General features: G+C 36.1%; 3 protein-coding genes across 4 annotated transcripts; 1 reads left to right on the plus strand and 2 right to left on the minus strand.

The window, feature by feature from the left end:
- The first annotated feature begins 293 nt into the window (after positions 1–293).
- LOC112757974 (uncharacterized) lies at positions 294–3822 on the plus strand. Its single transcript, XM_025806519.3, has 8 exons — positions 294–614; positions 975–1060; positions 1258–1453; positions 2117–2271; positions 2522–2665; positions 2755–2858; positions 3013–3166; positions 3415–3822. Exons 2-8 carry the CDS (start codon positions 986–988, stop codon positions 3502–3504), a joined length of 918 nt encoding a protein of 305 aa, XP_025662304.1. The 5' UTR covers positions 294–614; positions 975–985; the 3' UTR covers positions 3505–3822.
- Positions 3823–5339: 1517 nt separating this feature from the next.
- LOC112756734 (uncharacterized) lies at positions 5340–7986 on the minus strand. The gene is made up of 4 exons (XM_072219877.1): positions 7672–7986; positions 6521–7112; positions 5838–6439; positions 5340–5759 (listed from the first exon to the last, which is right to left on the minus strand). Exons 1-4 carry the CDS (start codon positions 7981–7983, stop codon positions 5583–5585), a joined length of 1683 nt encoding a protein of 560 aa, XP_072075978.1. The 5' UTR covers positions 7984–7986; the 3' UTR covers positions 5340–5582.
- A 2672-nt stretch (positions 7987–10658) lies between these two features.
- LOC112757981 (aspartic proteinase) lies at positions 10659–16141 on the minus strand. Of its 2 annotated transcripts, none has more exons than XM_025806531.3 (14): positions 15955–16141; positions 14940–15312; positions 13260–13320; positions 13072–13166; positions 12867–12979; positions 12583–12751; positions 12439–12478; positions 12272–12336; positions 12048–12161; positions 11890–11942; positions 11582–11735; positions 11366–11485; positions 11137–11225; positions 10659–11003 (listed from the first exon to the last, which is right to left on the minus strand). In XM_025806531.3, exons 2-14 carry the CDS (start codon positions 15297–15299, stop codon positions 10919–10921), a joined length of 1518 nt encoding a protein of 505 aa, XP_025662316.1. In that variant the 5' UTR covers positions 15300–15312; positions 15955–16141; the 3' UTR covers positions 10659–10918. The 2 variants fall into 2 exon arrangements, with proteins under 2 accessions (XP_025662316.1, XP_025662317.1); XM_025806532.3 differs by having other exon boundaries at positions 15829–16055.
- Between the last annotated feature and the right edge of the window lie 2067 nt (positions 16142–18208).

Here is an 18208-nt window from a genome sequence, read left to right on the forward strand (position 1 = left end):
TTTGGTAAAAAAAAAAAGTGAATCATTCCTTAGTGTTAAAAATAAATAAATAATATAAAATTATTGGGTTCAAATTATAAAAAATAAATTCTACTAATTAAAAACCGTTGAATTATATTGTCTTCATCTAACCATTAATCTATTTATGCACTAATATTAGTGCAAAACGATGTAGCATCAAGCCAATGAGTTATACCTCAAATGACATAGTCTTCCCATACTCAATTAAAAGGTTACGGATTCGAGTTTCCTATCTTTTGATATAAAAAAAAAAAAACGATGTAGCATCAAGAAATCATTCACCCTCTTTTATAGTTTGGGTTTTAGGCTTCTTTCATTTTTATGAAAGATTAGTTTAGAATTTTTTGTAGCAACAGAAACGGCCCAAACCCATATTTTCAAGTCAATAGTCAACACGGTCCATTCTTAATTAGTTAATTAATTCTCTTTTTCTTTTTCTTTTTTTATTACAAAAATAACTCGGTGTGATCCGTTTATTTTCGTGATCAAATCTGAAATATCAATAAATCTGAATGCTGAAGACTATGCATTGAAATCCGAAAACATCATCCAACGCAAGCACCGTATCTTTGCCATAACAACTTTGAATTAAGGTATCCTCTTTCCGATACCATACACTCTTCTGAGCTAGGGTTTTCTACTTTTCTCAATCCATACTCTCTATTTATTTCACAGCTGGGTTTTGGTTGAATTTCAAAAGGGTTGTGCAAAATCCTAGCTTTTCAACCTGGGTTGGGTACTTTGAATTTTATGTAACTTGAACTACATGGATATATGTACTATATAGGCCTGCTTTTCAATTGGGTAGTCTGATTATATTACCTGGAGCTTGTAATTTCATATGTATGTTCAAAAGCTTGTGTTTTGAGTAAGGGTTTTTCATGTGCTGGTTTATCCTTGTCAATAAATATCTTTGCATCTTATTGTTATGTTTGTTTCTTGTGACTTTGCAGCTACATGCATAATGGACTATCGTTGGACCAATGGGAGACAGGACACTGGCAGTGGCCGAGACAGGAGACAACATAAAAGAGACCAGGTACTAGATTTGATTTCTTTGTTTTGTTTGTTGAAGAAGCTGTTTGAGTTTCATATATGTATTTTTATCAGCTACAAGTTGCTGATTTAAGAAAATTAACATTTGATACTGGTAAGTGGTAAAACAATTATGTCAGCTTGCACAACTATTGTTGTTATTCCATTTCTATATGTGTTGAGATGAAGTGCTTGTTACAGGCATATCAGGACTCCTCTGTTGAGAATTCGTTGGAGGATTTTCGTTTGCCGATCAACCACAGGCCAACAGAGAATGTTGACCTGGAAAATGTAGAACAAGCATCCCTTGATACGCAGTTAACGTCATCTAATATTGGCTTCAAGCTTCTCCAAAAGATGGGTTGGAAAGGAAAAGGTCTTGGGAAGGATGAGCAAGGTCTGTTATTGTATTATTTTCATCAATAGTTATCAATCTCTTCCTCTCTTTAATCTACTTAATAGGAATGCATTTAGCCATTGTCTATCCTTGTATGCTGTGTGACTTTCATTAAGTCCTTTATCATCAATTCTTAGTGGTGTTGATGAGCTCACAAGTTTTTCTTCCCGCTAAATCACTTATTGCAGTGGTATATAATACCCTATGAACATTCAAAACTTAAGAATGTACATCTCACTGTTTCTTCTTTCTTGTCCATACATCTGCATGTAGTTGTTTTCATAGACTATTGCAGCAATTATTGTAATTCTATCTGTTATATTTTTTCTTTTCGTAAATTTTGTATCCATTAAGAATAAGAATAGTTCCCTATGTGGCATTTAGAAACTCCATTTAGTGTTCTGCAAAGTAAAAACACTTTTGGAGAAGAGTTGCGATACTTCTCTTGTGCTGCTTCATTGTTTAATTTGTTAATGGTGGGCTTGCACTTTACTCTCCTGGTAGATAGTCATTTTGGTAACAAAGATAATTTTATTTTCTTCCTTTTAAATATTAATTGTGTATGTTCCTAACTATGGGATGCTTTGGCAAAATACAATTTGGTTTTGCCATACACTTGGATCAAATGATTTCTTTGTTGAATTGTCCATCTAATTCGTGTAGGAATCATTGAGCCAATAAAGTCGGGGATGAGAGATCCAAGACTTGGGGTTGGTAAACAAGAGGAGGATGATTTTTTCACCGCAGAGGAAAATATCCAGCGAAGAAAACTAGATATTGAGTTGGAGGAGACAGAGGAAAATGTGAGAAAGCGGGAGGTATGCCTCATAATTTCCTTTGTAGTTGTTCTTAGTGCATGAACCATGTAGTAGTATTGAGGTTGATGTATCCATTTTCTTAAACCTGAACCTAGTAGCAGAAGGCAGCATATACCATATATGCATGTCTTTTGACCGGATTGGTATGTCATAAGGAACCATCAACTTTGGAAGATCTTGAGAATTTCCTGCAGTTTTTATTACCTGGTGGCTTCTTCTGCCCTGCTTCGTGCACATTATGAAAATTCAGGTGTTAGCAGAACGCGAACAAAAAATTCAAACCGAAGTGAAAGAAATTCGAAAGGTGTTCTATTGTGAACTCTGCAACAAGCAATACAAATTGGCAATGGAATTTGAAGCACACTTGAGCTCTTATGATCACAATCACAGAAAGGTAGTCAATTTACTTAAATACTAACTTGGTTCCCAAATTGGCACAAAATTTTATTTTTCTTCTAATGCAAATTCCTTGTGTGATTACAGCGTTTCAAACAAATGAAGGAAATGCATGGTGGTAGTAGCCGAGATGATAGGCAAAAACGAGAACAACAGCGTCAAGAGAAAGAGATGGCGAAGTTTGCTCAAATGTATCGCTCTTATACCTGTTCTACCTTTTGTGTGTTGATCTTTCTGTAGAGTTCTTTTAGTCCCTCTTGCCCCCCTTATGTTTCTTCCATGGGTGGGTTTTAACTTCCTTCTTCCCATGTCATCTTTTACTCTGAATCCCTTAACACTAATCAGGGCTGATGCACAAAAGCAACAACGACTTCAACTGCAGCAAGAGTCTGGATCAGCATCAGCTTCGTCTGGATCAAAAACTGCTACTGCACTAACAGATCAAGAGCAGCGGAACACGTTGAAATTTGGGTTTTCTTCTAAAGGCACTGCTTCGAAGGTATATATAGATCAAAGTTTTGTAAAGAAATCAGGATTTGGTCTCGTGGTGGTTGGGTATATGCTTGACATCTTTCATGGAATTGCATCATTGACTACTTGATGTTCTGTTCAAACTCAAGTCTTTACAGTTCCGACTGAGATTTTTTTAACTATTCAATATTGCGATATTTTTTTTGTCTAAAACTCAAGGTTTTCTGTCTAAAATATTTGTATGGTAGCACTGATTCTTCCCCCTAATTCATGCAGGTCTCGGTTGGTATCAAGAAGCCAAATATTGCAAAGAAAAAAAATGTTCCCATTTCATCGATTTTTGGCAATGATTCTGATGAAGAATAGTGGAACCTTACTCTTGCTGCTCTGACTCAGCATGATACTACCTGATATATCCTCCAAGTGGATTGGTTTATGTGAAATGTTGTATTTGATATTTGTCAGAATTGTCAGATCAAGAACATAATATTTGGGATCTATTGATTTGGAGTTGGAAGTTGGGAGTTGGGCGAAAACAATATACCTGAAAGAAATATTATTCATGGGGCTGAATTCTGTGTCAAAGGATTATATATGTGCCTGAAAGAAATATTATTGATGTGACGGTATTCTGTCTTTGAAGGGATTATTTAGAGATAATACTCAATTTGGTCCCTGAACTTACACGCGAGTCTCAATTTAGTCTATGAAATTTCAATTGCCTCTATTTAGTTCCTAAACTTTGTGAACATAACTCATGTTAGTTCTTGAAACAATTTTCAACGTACAAACGTTAATGGAAAGCTGTCGTGACAGTCAGATGCTACACTAAATTTTGTAAAATGATGTTTGTTTGGTTTTGGCACTCAAATAACCTAAAAACATCCTAAATGGTGTTTATTAAAATTTTACCTAACAAAATAAGTAATACGATGTCGTTTTTGAGTTATTTAAATGTCAAAACTAAAACTGCATTATTTTACAAGTTTTAACGTGACATGTGATAGTCTACAACAGTGCTCTATTAACGTTTTTATACTAAAAATGGTCTCAGGGACTAATATAAGACACGTTTATAAACTTCGGGGGCTAAATAGAGACAATTAAAATCTTAGGGACTAAATTAAGATTCGCATGTAAGTTTAGGAGTAAATACCCATAGTAGTCCCTGGGATTCAAGCAATTACTCATAGTAATCCCTAAGATTTCGAATTCCCTATTGTAGTCCTCCAGATAGAGCTCCGAGCACTCAAACTAGTCCCTGGCCATATTTCAGGTGATGACTCATCACCGGAACGCTGACGTGGCCTAGAATTGCCACGCTGGACTGCTGCCAACGGCTAGCTGAGCTGGCTAAGTTCCAATTTTTACCCAAATTGGTCCCTCGTAGTATAATTAACCCTAAATCCCCAAATTCTCATACACCTCCCCTCTTCGTCTTGTTCACCTCTTCTTCTTCCTCTTCCATACACTTGTTCCTGTTCATGCACTCTCATCCGGGGCTGCTACTGATGTCGATGATTGGTGGAGGTAGCACTGGAGGTGGAAGCTCTGTTCGTTCCCCATCTAGCTGGAATCGGAGTAGAACGCAAACAAAGAGCAGAAGATCGGCGCCGCCAGAATGGTGCGGCTGTGGCTGTAGGCCAGTTCTCAGATGGTCTGGCACAGATTCGAATCCGAACAAACCGTTCTATGGATGCCCCAATTATAATGTAGGTTAGAGTAATCACTTTTGTTGCTGTTATTCTCCTCCCCTGACTGTTCTTGTGTTGTTATGCCTCCCCTGACTGTTCTTGTGCTGTTCCTTTCCAAACTTTGATCCTTTATTGGTTGCAGACAAGTGGGAAGAGATGGTGCGGGCTTTTTGTGTGGGCAGATTCTGTGAATGAGGAACAGGTTGAAAAGTCAGAATCGTGTGGTGATGAAGTGAAGATCAACGTTAATTGGAGGCTTCGAAGGTTGGAGGAGGATGTGCAGATGCAAAAAGTGATGACCCAGTTGTTAGTGTTAGGTGTGTGTGTATTGACAGTGTTGTTGGTGATCCTGTATTGTAAATGATGAATGAATTGGTGGTTTTGGGTTCCTTGTTATCAACATTTGTAAAAATCTGCTTCTTGATGGAATGAAAAGTGTTATTAACTATGAAATTGTTGTTAATTTAAATTCCATTGTGTATGAAAAAAATAAAGAAACTGCTTCTTGAATGGTAAAGCACATAGCATAGCATATTAACTTAAATTCCATTGTCTATCAAGAAACAACAAAAGTTGACTGTAAAAGGCAGCCTAGAAACCATGTTGCTGCTATCAGTAGTTTCATCAAAAGCAAGGCCAAGGCATACCAAAAAGGCCTTTGCATCACAGTTTACCATCTAGTCATTATACGATGGAAAATACTAATAACAAAACACAAAACAGAAACTCCTAAGTACATATATCTAGTATTCAATTCTTCTTTCTTGGAGGCCTAAATCCTGGCGTTGGGATGAACTGCATCAAGTTGGCAAACTTTGAAGATGTTACTGAAGATGCACCCTGCAAGGGATTCACTGTTGGTGCGGTTGGCTGATTAGAGGATCGTCTTCGTGGTGACAGCTTGGAAGGTCTTTTCGGTGCAGGATCCTATAGGAGAAATAAGTGGCATTAACTACTGTTTATGCATGGAAATAACAACATACTCAAATGTAAAATTTTAGTTACCTTTTCAGAATCCTCTTGCTCAGAAGCAGAAGGCTGAGTTAATTCGATCTCCTGGGGATTGCTTCCCAAATCTGCTTGGCCAGACACGTCTTGGGGTTGATGAACCGGCTTCTCTGGCACAGTATGAACTTCATCATTTTTCTTCTTCTCAGCTGCCTTGGCGGCAGTGGCAGCGGCTGCTGCTGCAGCAGCAGCAGTAGCAGCATCAGCATCTTTTTTCTTTTTGCAGCTTCTCTTTGTATGCCCCTTATCACCACAGTAACTGCATGTAAATGCACCCAGCTGTCTCTTTAGGTGTACACCATCTGCAGTGTTGCCTGAGAGTTTTGGGTCAACTTTAGGCTTCTTAGATCCAGAAGCACTCTTCTCGTCCGCATCCATCCTCCGCTTCATCTTTAGTTTTCCAGGTTTTGTCTTGATTTTAGGGGCATGTGGCCTGTTACAGTCCTCTGCTTTTTCCCACAGTGGTTGACCCGGAATTGGATTAATGTGGTGGTTATAAGTTTCCTTGTATGACTCCATGGTCAGCCATCTGTGACAGAAGTCTTCTGGCTGTTTGTTCACACGAGACAGAGCAGCACAAGCGTGCACACACGGGATACCTGCAGGTGCCAAACAGTGAGAGGAACCATGATAATAGTTATGGCTGAAGAAAGTAAAATGCATAAACACAATTAACTTACCCGTTAGCATCCAAAATTGGCATGTGCACAGTCTCTTTCCTATGTCCACAACATGGTTGGTTGGATGTCCGTGCACCTCAAATTTTTCGTATCCGTTATCCCCAGTCCAAATAGGCTTCCAATGCTTGGATTCTTTCCTCACCTTCTCCAGCCTGCTCTTTATAACAGGTGTGAGCTTCCCAGTGTGATTCTGCAGCTTCACCTTGTTTTTCGCTATGGTTCGCATAACAAACATCCTTACCTCCTCCAGCAATGTTATGATGGGTTTGGCTCGTGCATCCTTGATTTTAGCGTTGAACACTTCGCAGGCATTGTTACAGATGCTATCCAATTTCGGCTTATGGCTGAATAAGCTTCTGGTCCAAGCATCCATAGGCCACTTCTCTAAGTATGCCCAGGCATCCTCATTTAACCTTTTGATCTTCTCCATTCCATCCCTGAATTCTTGGTATGTTGTTGCCCTTGCACATTCCCACAGAAGTCCCCTTAGCTGTAAGTCCTTCCAGTTCTTGTTGAAATTTTTCCATAAATGCCAGACGCAGAAACGGTGATGCACATCAGGCATCACCGCTTTCACTGCTGATATCAGTCCCTGCCAGATTCAGTAAATGTTAGACACATAATAGTCCCTGACATTATAATCGTTACACATAATAGTCCCTAACATTTGATTAACATCCCCATAATAGTCCCTATAATTGAGGGTCGTGACCCATAAAGGTCCCTAACGTTTAGTAAAATAGCTCGATTAATGACAAAACCAGTAATTACAAGTTCTCTATAAGATGCACTACAAGCATAATGAAAGCACAATTCTTCAAGCAAGCATAACAGCACACCTAATAAGTAACCATGAAGATCCAATCATCTCACAGTCTATGCAGATAAGCAAAACAGCAAAATTCTTAACAAAATAAATAACCATCATACTCGAATGGAAGCTACAATTATTCAAGTAAGCATAACAGTAGAAATATGAATTCCCTTATAACTAACCACCAAAATCCAATAATCCAATGATCAAAGGTCTTACACTAAAAGCTAACCAGCCAAATCTAATGAAAACACAATCATTCACAGAAAGCATAACGAAACAATTCTTAATATAAGATCACATAAAATCAAATAGAGACATTCAAATTAAGTCACACCTTTTGCATATCCGATATGAAGCACCAGTCATGCTCTTTATAATGACCCAAGTCCTGATGAAGTAGCTCGAGAAACCATCTCCATGTCTCTGTATTCTCCACTCTGACAATAGCCCATGCTATGACATAGATATGATGATTAGCATCTAACCCCACGGCTGACAAAATCTGTCCACCAAACTGGGTCTTCAGGAAAGCACCATCCAAACCTATCAAAGGACGGCAACCAGCCTTGAACCCATTTTTGCAGCCACTTAAGCATATATACATTCTATCAAAGGTAACTTCACCATCTGGTTGGGGGTGGTGCATATTTGTACAGTGGAACCGGGATTAGTCTTCAACAGCGTCATACCATAATCCCTAACCATCCTATATTGTTCTTTTTCATCCCCATACACTACACTTCTTGCATCCATTAATGCCCTGGATATTGAGTTTTTATTCAGAGTCAAGTCAAACCGTGTCTTGAAGTAAGTTGTAGCCTCGCAGTGTCTAAAATTTGGATACTTTCTCACCTTCTTCACAAGCTTGCTGCATACCCAATTCCTGTTGGCAGCCCTATTCTTGTCCTCTCTTGGGCAAGTGTGGTCATCATTGAATGTCTTAATTTGCCAACATGTGTCTTCATGGTCTCTTGATGCATAAGCCACCCATGGGCACTCTTTCACCTTACACACCGCCCTGCACCTAATGTTATCATTTTTCACTATCTTTATGCTCCTTCCCTCTTGGATTGTATATTCTCTCACAGCTTCTCTAAATTCCCATTTAGTTCCGAACTTCATCCCTACCTCAAGGTGCAGCTCTCCAAACCTTGCACCCTCCCTAAACAGCGGACTTGCCTCTTCAGATTCATTTCCTTCCTCCAGCTCATCTTCTGAGTTTGGAGGCGTCTTCATCTCCTCCGAGTGCCAAGAATTGGTGCCATCTGAGTCAACACCTGGGTCTAGGCCATCCTCTACCCCTTCATGAACACAACCCACAAACCCAAGGTCAACCTCAGCATCGCTCACCTCCTCCACCAAACCATCGTCTTCATGTAATATCTTCTCCTTCCCTTTACCTAGTGGACTAATATTTCTCTTACCCACCGTAGCATGTATCATGTTTCTCCTAATCCTACTCCCAGTTTTAGGATCATTCCCTGTAGCCTCAGATTCAGAGGAACTACCCTCATCCGGACCTGGCTTGAACATGCTATCCTCTTCACTATCAGAGGAATCAGAAGATACATCAAAGGGAACTTCATTGTTAAACACTTTGCTAGTAAATCCTCTAGCAGCAGACCGTGTGCAGGGTCTCTTGGAAATACTTGGTCTCTTGGACAGTTTCTGCTTCTTGCTCCTATCTGATTTGGTGTTCTAACTGGATTTCGTGGGCTGGCTGATTTTGGTGGGCTTGGTGAGCTGGGTGGGCTTCGTGAGCTTGGTGGGCTTGGTGGCTTTTGGGGAGTTGTTCTTCTTCACAGGTTTGGTTGTCTTGGAAGGATTGGCAGTTTTGGAGTGTGATGGTTGTGATTGCCGTAGAGATGTTCTGTTTTTTTTGGGACTGGATTTGCAAGAAGTGTTGAGTACAACCTTAGGGATAGGAGGAGCAACTATGATTGCATGAGTCTCTGTAACTGGGGGACTCACATCAGTATCTGTACCTGCATTACATCCCTCTCCACCATGATCATCCAAGTACACAACTGTGTTATCTCCCTCTAACACCTCCGGCACTGAAACTGTATGCTCGAAATATATATCAATCAATCCCTCATTTGTCCTAGCACAATTCACCATCTCTCTTATCTCTTTGTCATTGTTTACATTTCTCAACCCCTTCTCCAAACATTTTCCAGGAACATGCCACCAGCACTGTTTAATGTCATTGTACCCAAGCTCCCTATGGTAGTTCCTTATGTAGAACACATCCAGAGTATCAGTGTCTAGATCACCTAAACAGGCCTTATTGTCCGGAGAATATATCATAATTCCTTCTGCATTTTTTTTGAAGTCACCCCCATGATGAAACATGATGTCCAACTTCTCCTCCATCTGCAAGAAATTTAAAATTTTTACAATACATAGGGAGAATTTGAAAGCCTACTCATGCATTATCAGAGGAAAAATAATCACCACAAGAAAACTTTTTTTTCCAAACTTCCATACTAATCCATGTTTCTTCCCTGTTTCATTGGTATTACAGCAACCCCACAAACCCCAACCAACATTCAAACCCTAGACACTACAATGACACCAAAACTCCAGAACCTCAACAACACTGACCAATGCTATCATCAAACAACACTGTATTCAAAATGCAAACTAAAAAAAAAAAGGTTACCTTGAGTCCGATCACAACGTCAGAACCTCGTCTTTGTGGTGAACGAAGGGAAGGGAAGAGCAACAACAACTTCTGATCAGATGACTTCTTCTCTCAAATTTTTGTTAACCCAGCACATACAACCCTATGGCTACGCCATTGTTGGGGAGATGAAGAAGAACTCAGAAGGTGGAAGAAGAAGAGACGAAGTGTTTGTGTTGGTGGAGAAAACTGTTTTTCATATTAAGTAACAACTATACGGCGTCGTTTTTGGCTTTCAAGGGCGCCAAACCCAAAACGACGTCGTTTTGGACATGTCCCACGTGGCAATCTTAGGCCACGTCAGCGTTCCGGTGATGAGTCATCACCTGAAATATGGCCAGGGACTAGTTTGAGTGCTCGGAGCTCTATCTGGAGGACTACAATAGGGAATTCGAAATCTTAGGGATTACTATGAGTAATTGCGTGAATCTCAGGGACTACTATGGGTATTTACTCGTAAGTTTAGGGACCAAATTGAGTATTATCTCGAATTATTTATGTGAATCACTATCCCTGACACTTGACTTACGATATTGAATATGTTGTTTCAAATATGCATGTCTTATAAGCCATTTGATTTTAAAAATGAACATCAAACCATAATACTCAATACCAATTTATTCATAAATTAACAGTTTCTTTTTGGTAAAAAAAATGGAGATATATATATATACACACACTGGAAATCCTGAACAGTGTTAAACATGGAATGAAATGAAACTCTCTTAATGTAAAAAGCACAGTATTTTACTATTTTATCCTACATTCATAAATACATTTGTGGAATCACAAAGTGAACCTGAAATATAGTAGTAACTAGTTTTAAGAGCTGCTTTACAAATTACAACACGAGCAATATTATTACAACATCATGGATAATCCTCCATAAATCTGGTTAAGCAGATTTAGCAAAACCAACTTGGAGATTCCCGTAGTCAAAGACAGTGTGATAGACCCTCATGAAAACATCCCCAAGAATCCTGCACACAAAGAAAGTAGTACCACAGAAAAAGGACAAAGCTCAGTATCGTGTAGTTAATCCCATACCAAAGCAAGTTTAAGCATAAATGCCTTTAAATTGATTGATAAATTAATATAAACAAGGTTATATACCAGAGAGGTCCCCTTGGAGCAGGAACATCAAGAGCAATAAACCCACTAAGGCAGACCTCTGTAATGCCTTCTCCAGTTCTCAAGATATACTGAAAATACCAAAAGCAGTTTTGGAATTAACACAGCAAACTCAAGTGTTAGTGTTAGCTGCAATTCATAGAAATTAGAAATAACAGCATAATTAGTAGTGGAAGTAATTTTCCAGTTCACTGAAAGCCCAGGGCCTAACCTGGTCTGGTGTAAGAACGAAAGGTTTATCGCCAATAGTAAAGGTAATGTTTGGCATCCGAGAAAGACTATCGCAGCTTATCACTGACTCTCCAGATGGGCTTGGCAGGCTCTCACAAAGCTGCCAATTATCAAAACAAACACTCAATATATGCTTATAACATACAAGTACGAACTACGGCTCAAGCTTGTTAGCAGGATGATTCAGAAGGCTTACTTGATTTACATAGTTGAATACTCTATCCTTGGTATTCTTTTGACTTAGTTGATTTTGGATCCAAATCACAAGCATCTGACAAGAAGAACACAAAGGAGTATCTTTGGCAGACACCTCACTCTGAACCTTTTCGGTCACCATCTCAATCCCAACACTGCACAGTAAAGGGAATGCAAGTAAATCTAGAAGCCTTAAGTAGGCCGGAATATTGCAGAACAAGCAAGGTAGGTTAAAACCTCAAAAACAATGGAAGCAGAAAAGAATACATCAACAGGTAAAAAGGCTTATCAAATAAAGGATTTCCAGACCTCTTTTTGCTAGAGCATAACCCAACTTGCGAGCATATTTCTCCTGGTTGTACCTGCAGACCCAGATAAAATTTATGTTCAATGAGTGGAGATGCATCTGGACAAATGTCGGCCACAAATCATGTTCAAATGTTCACAGGGAAGGCAGGAAAACATACCCCTGACACTAAAAGATCCCAGATCATCTCTCCATATTGAGACACAACTTCCTTACACTCTACACTCAGAACTCCTTCAGCACCAATAGCATGGTTGATTTCAGCCACAACAGGCTAAAATCGATCACGAGTCAGTGTATATCATAGAACAGAACTCCGTGTGAGGGGGAAAAAAGGAAAGAAAAAGAAAACCAAAAAAGAAGAGAAAAGATGCAAGCACATACAGTTGGACCAGCAAGCAAGGATGTTCCAGAGTCCACAATTGCAGCGCAGCCACCCCCACAAACACCTAGAAATAACAATGATATTTGATATACATAAATATTACAGAATTTGGCACACTTCGAAACAAAAAATGAAGTTGCAAATTGTTAGAGAACAATAAATTCACCTGTTGAAACACCTCCAACATAAAAATCTCCCATCTCAATCTGATAGAGAAAATTTTCACGTTAAAATTTTTCTGGTGTAAAGGATTATATTATACATATATAAAAGGAATTCCTAGATAAACTAAATCTTAAATTTTGCTAACCTGCCAGTAACCTTTTGTAGTAACTGGAACATAAATGTGTTCTCCTTTGAAGTGCTTAGGGTCAACCCCACCAAAAACTAGTTCACCACCCTTTTTCGCATTTGGATCCCCACTGAGCCAGAAAGAGAATACCTTCTCGTTGACAAGATTTTGATCCATCATCTTGTACCTATGGTTGTAAAATAATGAACCATAAATTAAAAGGCACAGTAAATATTCATCATACTTAATCTAGCATGTAAACCAGACACATACAAAGACAAGAAAAGGGTCAAAATATATACCATACTGGCACCGATTTCTCGACTGAGATCTCTTGAAATCCAAGCCCAAGTATGCCGTCAAACTTCGCTGCCAGAAAGGTAAGACTTCCTTCACGAGTAGCTTCAATGAAATCCTGCAGATTATAATAGTGACACGTGTAAATTTGCTACAAAACCAAGCAATTTATGTTGGGAAGGAAGCTCATGAATAGAGTCAGTCTCTCACCTGATTCTTGACAACAACATCACCGACTTTAACACTATCTTGACTGAAGAAACCAGATATTGATCCAGTACCATAGGTTATTTTACATGATGTTCCTGATTAAGAAGTTGGCAGTAATACTATAATTCAGTGTTTTCATCAATCAAAGTTCAACATAGTGAACATGAATACTTCAAAGATAACATTACCATTTTTTATGTATGTTTTAGATTTCTTTGGCTTGTACCAATTGTGTGTATAGCAAGCAAGCTGGAAAAGAACATTAGTCAATAGGATAAACTTGTATTTACAGGGTTGCAAAAGCACAAAAGTTAAGCAGTGTGATAAAATTGTGAAAGAATAGGAAAAGCAAAGAAAAGAACTTTTATTGATTGTTAATTGATTGAATTGTACTGAAGTGTATTATAAACTATGAAGGTAAAACTAAATATATATAGAGCATTGTCCTATGAAAGATAAAAACAAATAAAGATAAGATAAGAACAATTAAAGATAAGATAAAGATAAGATAATAAAGACTAAAATTAAAATTGAATTTTTTGTATTCTGTTGGGCTGAATTTGTGGGCCACGATACTTCTTTATTGTTGTCATGGGCTAAAGTAGAAGAGTAGTTTAATACGCCCCCCGCAAGCTGGTGGATGGAAGATGTCAATAATCCACAGCTTGGATAAGTTCCTGATGAAATTGTTGAGAAAAGCGCGTCTGACGTGGTGACGCGGAGGAAGATGCGTGCGGCAGAGCTTGAGCTGCCTACTGCAAAAATATAAAAGGAGATGCTGTGCTTGAGCTGCGATCTTCAAAAACTGCGTGCGGCGGAGCTTGAGCTGCCGGCGGCAAAAATATAAAAGGAGATGCTGTGCTTGAGCAGCGATCTTTAAACAATTGCGTGCGGCGGAGCTTGAGCTGCCGACGACAAAAATACATAAAAGGAGATGCTGTGCTTGAGCAGCGATCTTTAAACAATTGCGTGCGGCGGAGCTTGAGCTGTCGACGGCAAAAATACATAAAAGGAGATGCTGTGCTTGAGGGAGAGAGAGCAAGCAGCGATCTTCATAAAAAAAAGAATGAAAAAAAATAAAAAATAAAAAAAATAAAAAAATAAAAAATAAGCGTGTAAAACGCAACAAGATTGATCTTTAGAGGGCGCGTATGACGCAATAAGAGTGGTCTTCAAATGGCGCGTAGAGCGCAATAAGAGTGCAGATGGAACTGCTAGAACAGATGCAGATTGAACTGCTTCAGATGCTTCAAATGGCGCGTAGAGCGCAATAAGAGTGCAGATGGAACTGCTAGAACAGATGCAGATTGAACTGCTGAAACAGAATACTGACGAAACTCCCGGAAGAAGTTGCAGATGAAATGATAGAAGAAGGCGCAGACGGAATTGCTGGTAAAGAACCGGGATAATTGGTAGAATTTTCACTTGGATGCATGTAACTAAATCTATGATTATTTATTGTGGGAGGAAGTTGAAAAAGAAGCATGGTGATTTCTCACCGAAGAGATGATAATTTATATATCCTCCTCAAGGAGGATACCATGGCTCTGATACCATGATAAAATTGTGAAAGAATAGGAAAAGCAAAGAAAAGAACTTTTATTGATTGTTAATTGATTGAATTGTACTGAAGTGTATTATAAACTATGAAGGTAAAACTAAATATATATAGAGCATTGTCCTATGAAAGATAAAAACAAATAAAGATAAGATAAGAACAATTAAAGATAAGATAAAGATAAGATAATAAAGACTAAAATTAAAATTGAATTTTTTTGTATTCTGTTGGGCTGAATTTGTGGGCCACGATACTTCTTTATTGTTGTCATGGGCTAAAGTAGAAGAGTAGTTTAATACAGTGAACTCACAGAAAAATAGCACTTGGAGGATGGAACCCAAAGGTTGGAACTGCCAGTATCAAATATGACAGTAAAGGGCTGTGGAGGTGTGCCGATTCCGATCTCGCCAAAATACTGAGCATCCATGTAATTCTTCAAAGGTACTATATCTTCACCATTTGACCCAACAAAATACTTCTCATATGCACCCATGATTGGCCTTCCAGACATTAAGACTTCTCTCGCCTTTTTAGCGGCATTAATACTTTGAAGATCAAGAGGCCTTTTGCTCAGACCAACTCTCAGAAGTCCAAATGAGAAAGAAGGAAGAAGTGAACAACATGTTACAGCCCATAAACAGAAAACCAGTGCCAAATGCTTGGCCCCCATATTCAGGGAAAATCTGTCACCAAAAAGAGAAAAGAAACTTCAAGTAAGTTGCGCTGAATACAATCCTAATTTTACACAGTATAACAATAAGGACACTATGAAAATTTAGTCTATTTTTCTACACTAAATAATAAGACATAAAATCAGATAAACTGATAAACAGAAAGTTAGATATTATTAGGCAACTGCTGGCTTCATTTTCTTACTAAGCACTCAATGCTAAACGTGAAAATAGTTGACTTTCTAATATCTAAGCTACCACAGTGAGTTTTGAATTTGATCAAAAACGATTTTTTGTTTTTCCAGGTATGGTCAATAAGGCAGTGACAGAAAAAAGTCAAAGTTTAAAACGGGACCAAATCCTTTAACTAATGCTACAATTTCATACAGATCTCGAAAATACGAATAAGAATAGAAACATCAAATTCAAGACCAAAGAAAAAAACAAGAGAGAAAAAGGGAGAGCAAAACAAGATCGTATTCAGATAAAACATGTTTACAGAGATAACCGGGGATGAAGGATTATTACAGCAGAAGAAGTAAAGGAGAAGTCAAATCGGAGCAGAAATTAGAAGGAAAAGTTTGAGGGGGAGTGGGGTTAAAGTGAGTAAGCTAAGTATGATGATTAAAGACGGAATGAAAAGAAAAATGAAACCTTTGTTGGTGGATTGAAGCTTCAAGCGAGGTGGGTGTTGGCAAAGATAGAGAAGCGCAGAGGTGAATGGAAATTGAAAAAGGAGTGAGTGAGGTGCACACAAAAGTTGGAAGGTCGCTACCCAATATTAATAATCAATGTATCCTGGACGTTGGCGAAACCAGTTACTGTTAGACGATAATTGCAGGGATAATATTCAATTTTTTCCATCAATTTATACGCGAATTTTAATTTAATTTTTAAAATTTTAATTATTTTTATTTAATTTTTAAATTTTATAAATATAATTCACGTTAGTTTGTATGTCATTTTTATTTTTACATTTAAATAATTCAAAAAAAAACATAATAAATAACATTTATTGAAAATTTTTCACTTAAAATAAGTGATTTAATATTATTTTTAAAATATTTGAACGTGAAAACTAAAATAATGTTATTTTATAAGTTTTAGTATGACATTTGATTGTTTATATCAACATTTTATTAAATTTTTTATGCCAAAAATTATTCTAAAAACTAATATGAATCATGTTTGTAAATTTTAAAGACTAAAAAAAAGTAATTAAAATTTTAAGGACTAAACGAGGATTTAGGTATAAGTCTACGAACTAAATTGAATATTAACTTGTAATTACATTTTTAAAAAATTAATTTTTTTTAAAGAATAAAGTATAATTTTTATTTTTATTTTTTTAATATTTATAAGGTTTAATTTTATTTAGTTTTATTTTTAATATTTTTATTCATTTAATTTCATCTTTTAATATTTTTTATTTGTATCAAAATTATTTTTAAAAATTTATTATTTTGTTTATAAAGTTTTACATTAAATTAAAGTCTAGAAATAATTTTGATATAAATAAAAAATAATAAAAACAAAATTAAACGTAAATATTTAAAAGAAAAATTATAAATATTAAGAAAAAAATATAATTTATTCTTTTTAAAAAAAGTGAAATTGTACTTAAAAAAAACAATTCGCTTTTTATGAAATTGATTTTATAAAATTAAAAAAAAGATTACAACTCATGTTGTTAATTTTAAAACCGTAGCGATTCATGTTTTTCCAAGTAAATTTCCCATAATTTTTACTTTTGACAATTATTTATCATCAACCAATGATATTAAAATATTTTATCCCATGATAGTCACCTTGTAATTATTTCTGAAAATTTGTATTTTTCATCAACTAAATTGATTCAATTTATTCGTATTTAATTTGATCAAATTTAATAACAATAATAATATACAAGTATAGATATAAAAAAATAATAAATAATTCAAAATATAAACGAGAACTAATTATTTTTGAATTTTAAATTATAGTTCGTAAATTTTAAATCGTAAATTTTAAAATTTAAATCCTCATTTTAAATCATAAGTTCATAACACTTAAAAAATAAATTTATAATAAAAAAAATAATATCAATTAATTAAAAATTAATTTCTTATATATATATATATATATATATATATTCTATCCATTTGATGACATTTTCAATTATTTTATATACATATTCTGTTTCATTTTGCGTGTCCATGTTATAATCAGTAATTATCATCTCTTCAGGTCCAGCTCTAGCTTCTTCTTCATTTATTTATTCATTTATTTTTGGATGATGGTATTACCTTTGAATTATTTCATTTATTTACAGTACTTATTTGTTACGTGGAACTTATTCTGTCGTAAAATGCTAAGTAGATTCGTTGGTTACTATCGGATTCATCGTCAGTATAAAAAAGAGAAATTAAGTATAAAAATTTCTGGGATAACAACGAAGCAACGATGAGTACATTACGTTTACAAATTTCCACATGACGTCAACTATTTTTAATAGGCTAATAATAGATTATTATTTTTATTTATTTTTTGATAAATATATAAGCAGAAAGCTTGAACTGGAAAAAAAAACTAAGCAAATACATAGAACAATGTTATCTAAGCATTAAATATTATTATTTTTAATTAATATTTGACCAACAATAATTTACATCTATCTATATTTATAAATATTTTATACATAAAACCATATAATTTGTATCTGTATTTATTAAAATTTTATACACATAAATTAATACAATTTATATTTATATTTTTTAAAATTTATACACATAATTAATAAAATTTATTTATTAAAAATAATTTAATATTTATATTAATTAAATAATAATAAAAAATACTAAAAATTACTGGCCTCCAGAAATTTCTTAAATACATAACATCAACGTATCTCTGATACCAATACTAATTA

The sequence above is a fragment of the Arachis hypogaea genome, chromosome 16, assembly GCF_003086295.3.
Source record: "Arachis hypogaea cultivar Tifrunner chromosome 16, arahy.Tifrunner.gnm2.J5K5, whole genome shotgun sequence".
NCBI lineage: Eukaryota > Viridiplantae > Streptophyta > Magnoliopsida > Fabales > Fabaceae > Arachis > Arachis hypogaea.

What these genes read in the sequence shown, in the direction of transcription:
- LOC112757974 (XM_025806519.3), top strand. Translation starts at nt 986, where the DNA reads ATGGACTATCGTTGGACCAATGGGAGACAGGACACTGGCAGTGGCCGA. An exon ending in TCTTGGGAAGGATGAGCAAG is followed by an intron (nt 1,454 to 2,116) that starts GTCTGTTATTGT and finishes TAATTCGTGTAG; the next exon opens with GAATCATTGAGCCAATAAAG. An exon ending in ATGGCGAAGTTTGCTCAAAT is followed by an intron (nt 2,859 to 3,012) that starts GTATCGCTCTTA and finishes AACACTAATCAG; the next exon opens with GGCTGATGCACAAAAGCAAC.
- LOC112757981 (XM_025806531.3), bottom strand. Translation starts at nt 15,299, where the DNA reads ATGGGGGCCAAGCATTTGGCACTGGTTTTCTGTTTATGGGCTGTAACA. An exon ending in ATGTTGTTGTCAAGAATCAG is followed by an intron (nt 12,980 to 13,071) that starts GTGAGAGACTGA and finishes TATAATCTGCAG; the next exon opens with GATTTCATTGAAGCTACTCG. An exon ending in CCTTGCTTGCTGGTCCAACT is followed by an intron (nt 12,162 to 12,271) that starts GTATGTGCTTGC and finishes GATCGATTTTAG; the next exon opens with CCTGTTGTGGCTGAAATCAA.
- LOC112756734 (XM_072219877.1), bottom strand. Translation starts at nt 7,983, where the DNA reads ATGCACCACCCCCAACCAGATGGTGAAGTTACCTTTGATAGAATGTAT. An exon ending in CCAATTTTGGATGCTAACGG is followed by an intron (nt 6,440 to 6,520) that starts GTAAGTTAATTG and finishes TGGCACCTGCAG; the next exon opens with GTATCCCGTGTGTGCACGCT. An exon ending in AGCAAGAGGATTCTGAAAAG is followed by an intron (nt 5,760 to 5,837) that starts GTAACTAAAATT and finishes TTTCTCCTATAG; the next exon opens with GATCCTGCACCGAAAAGACC.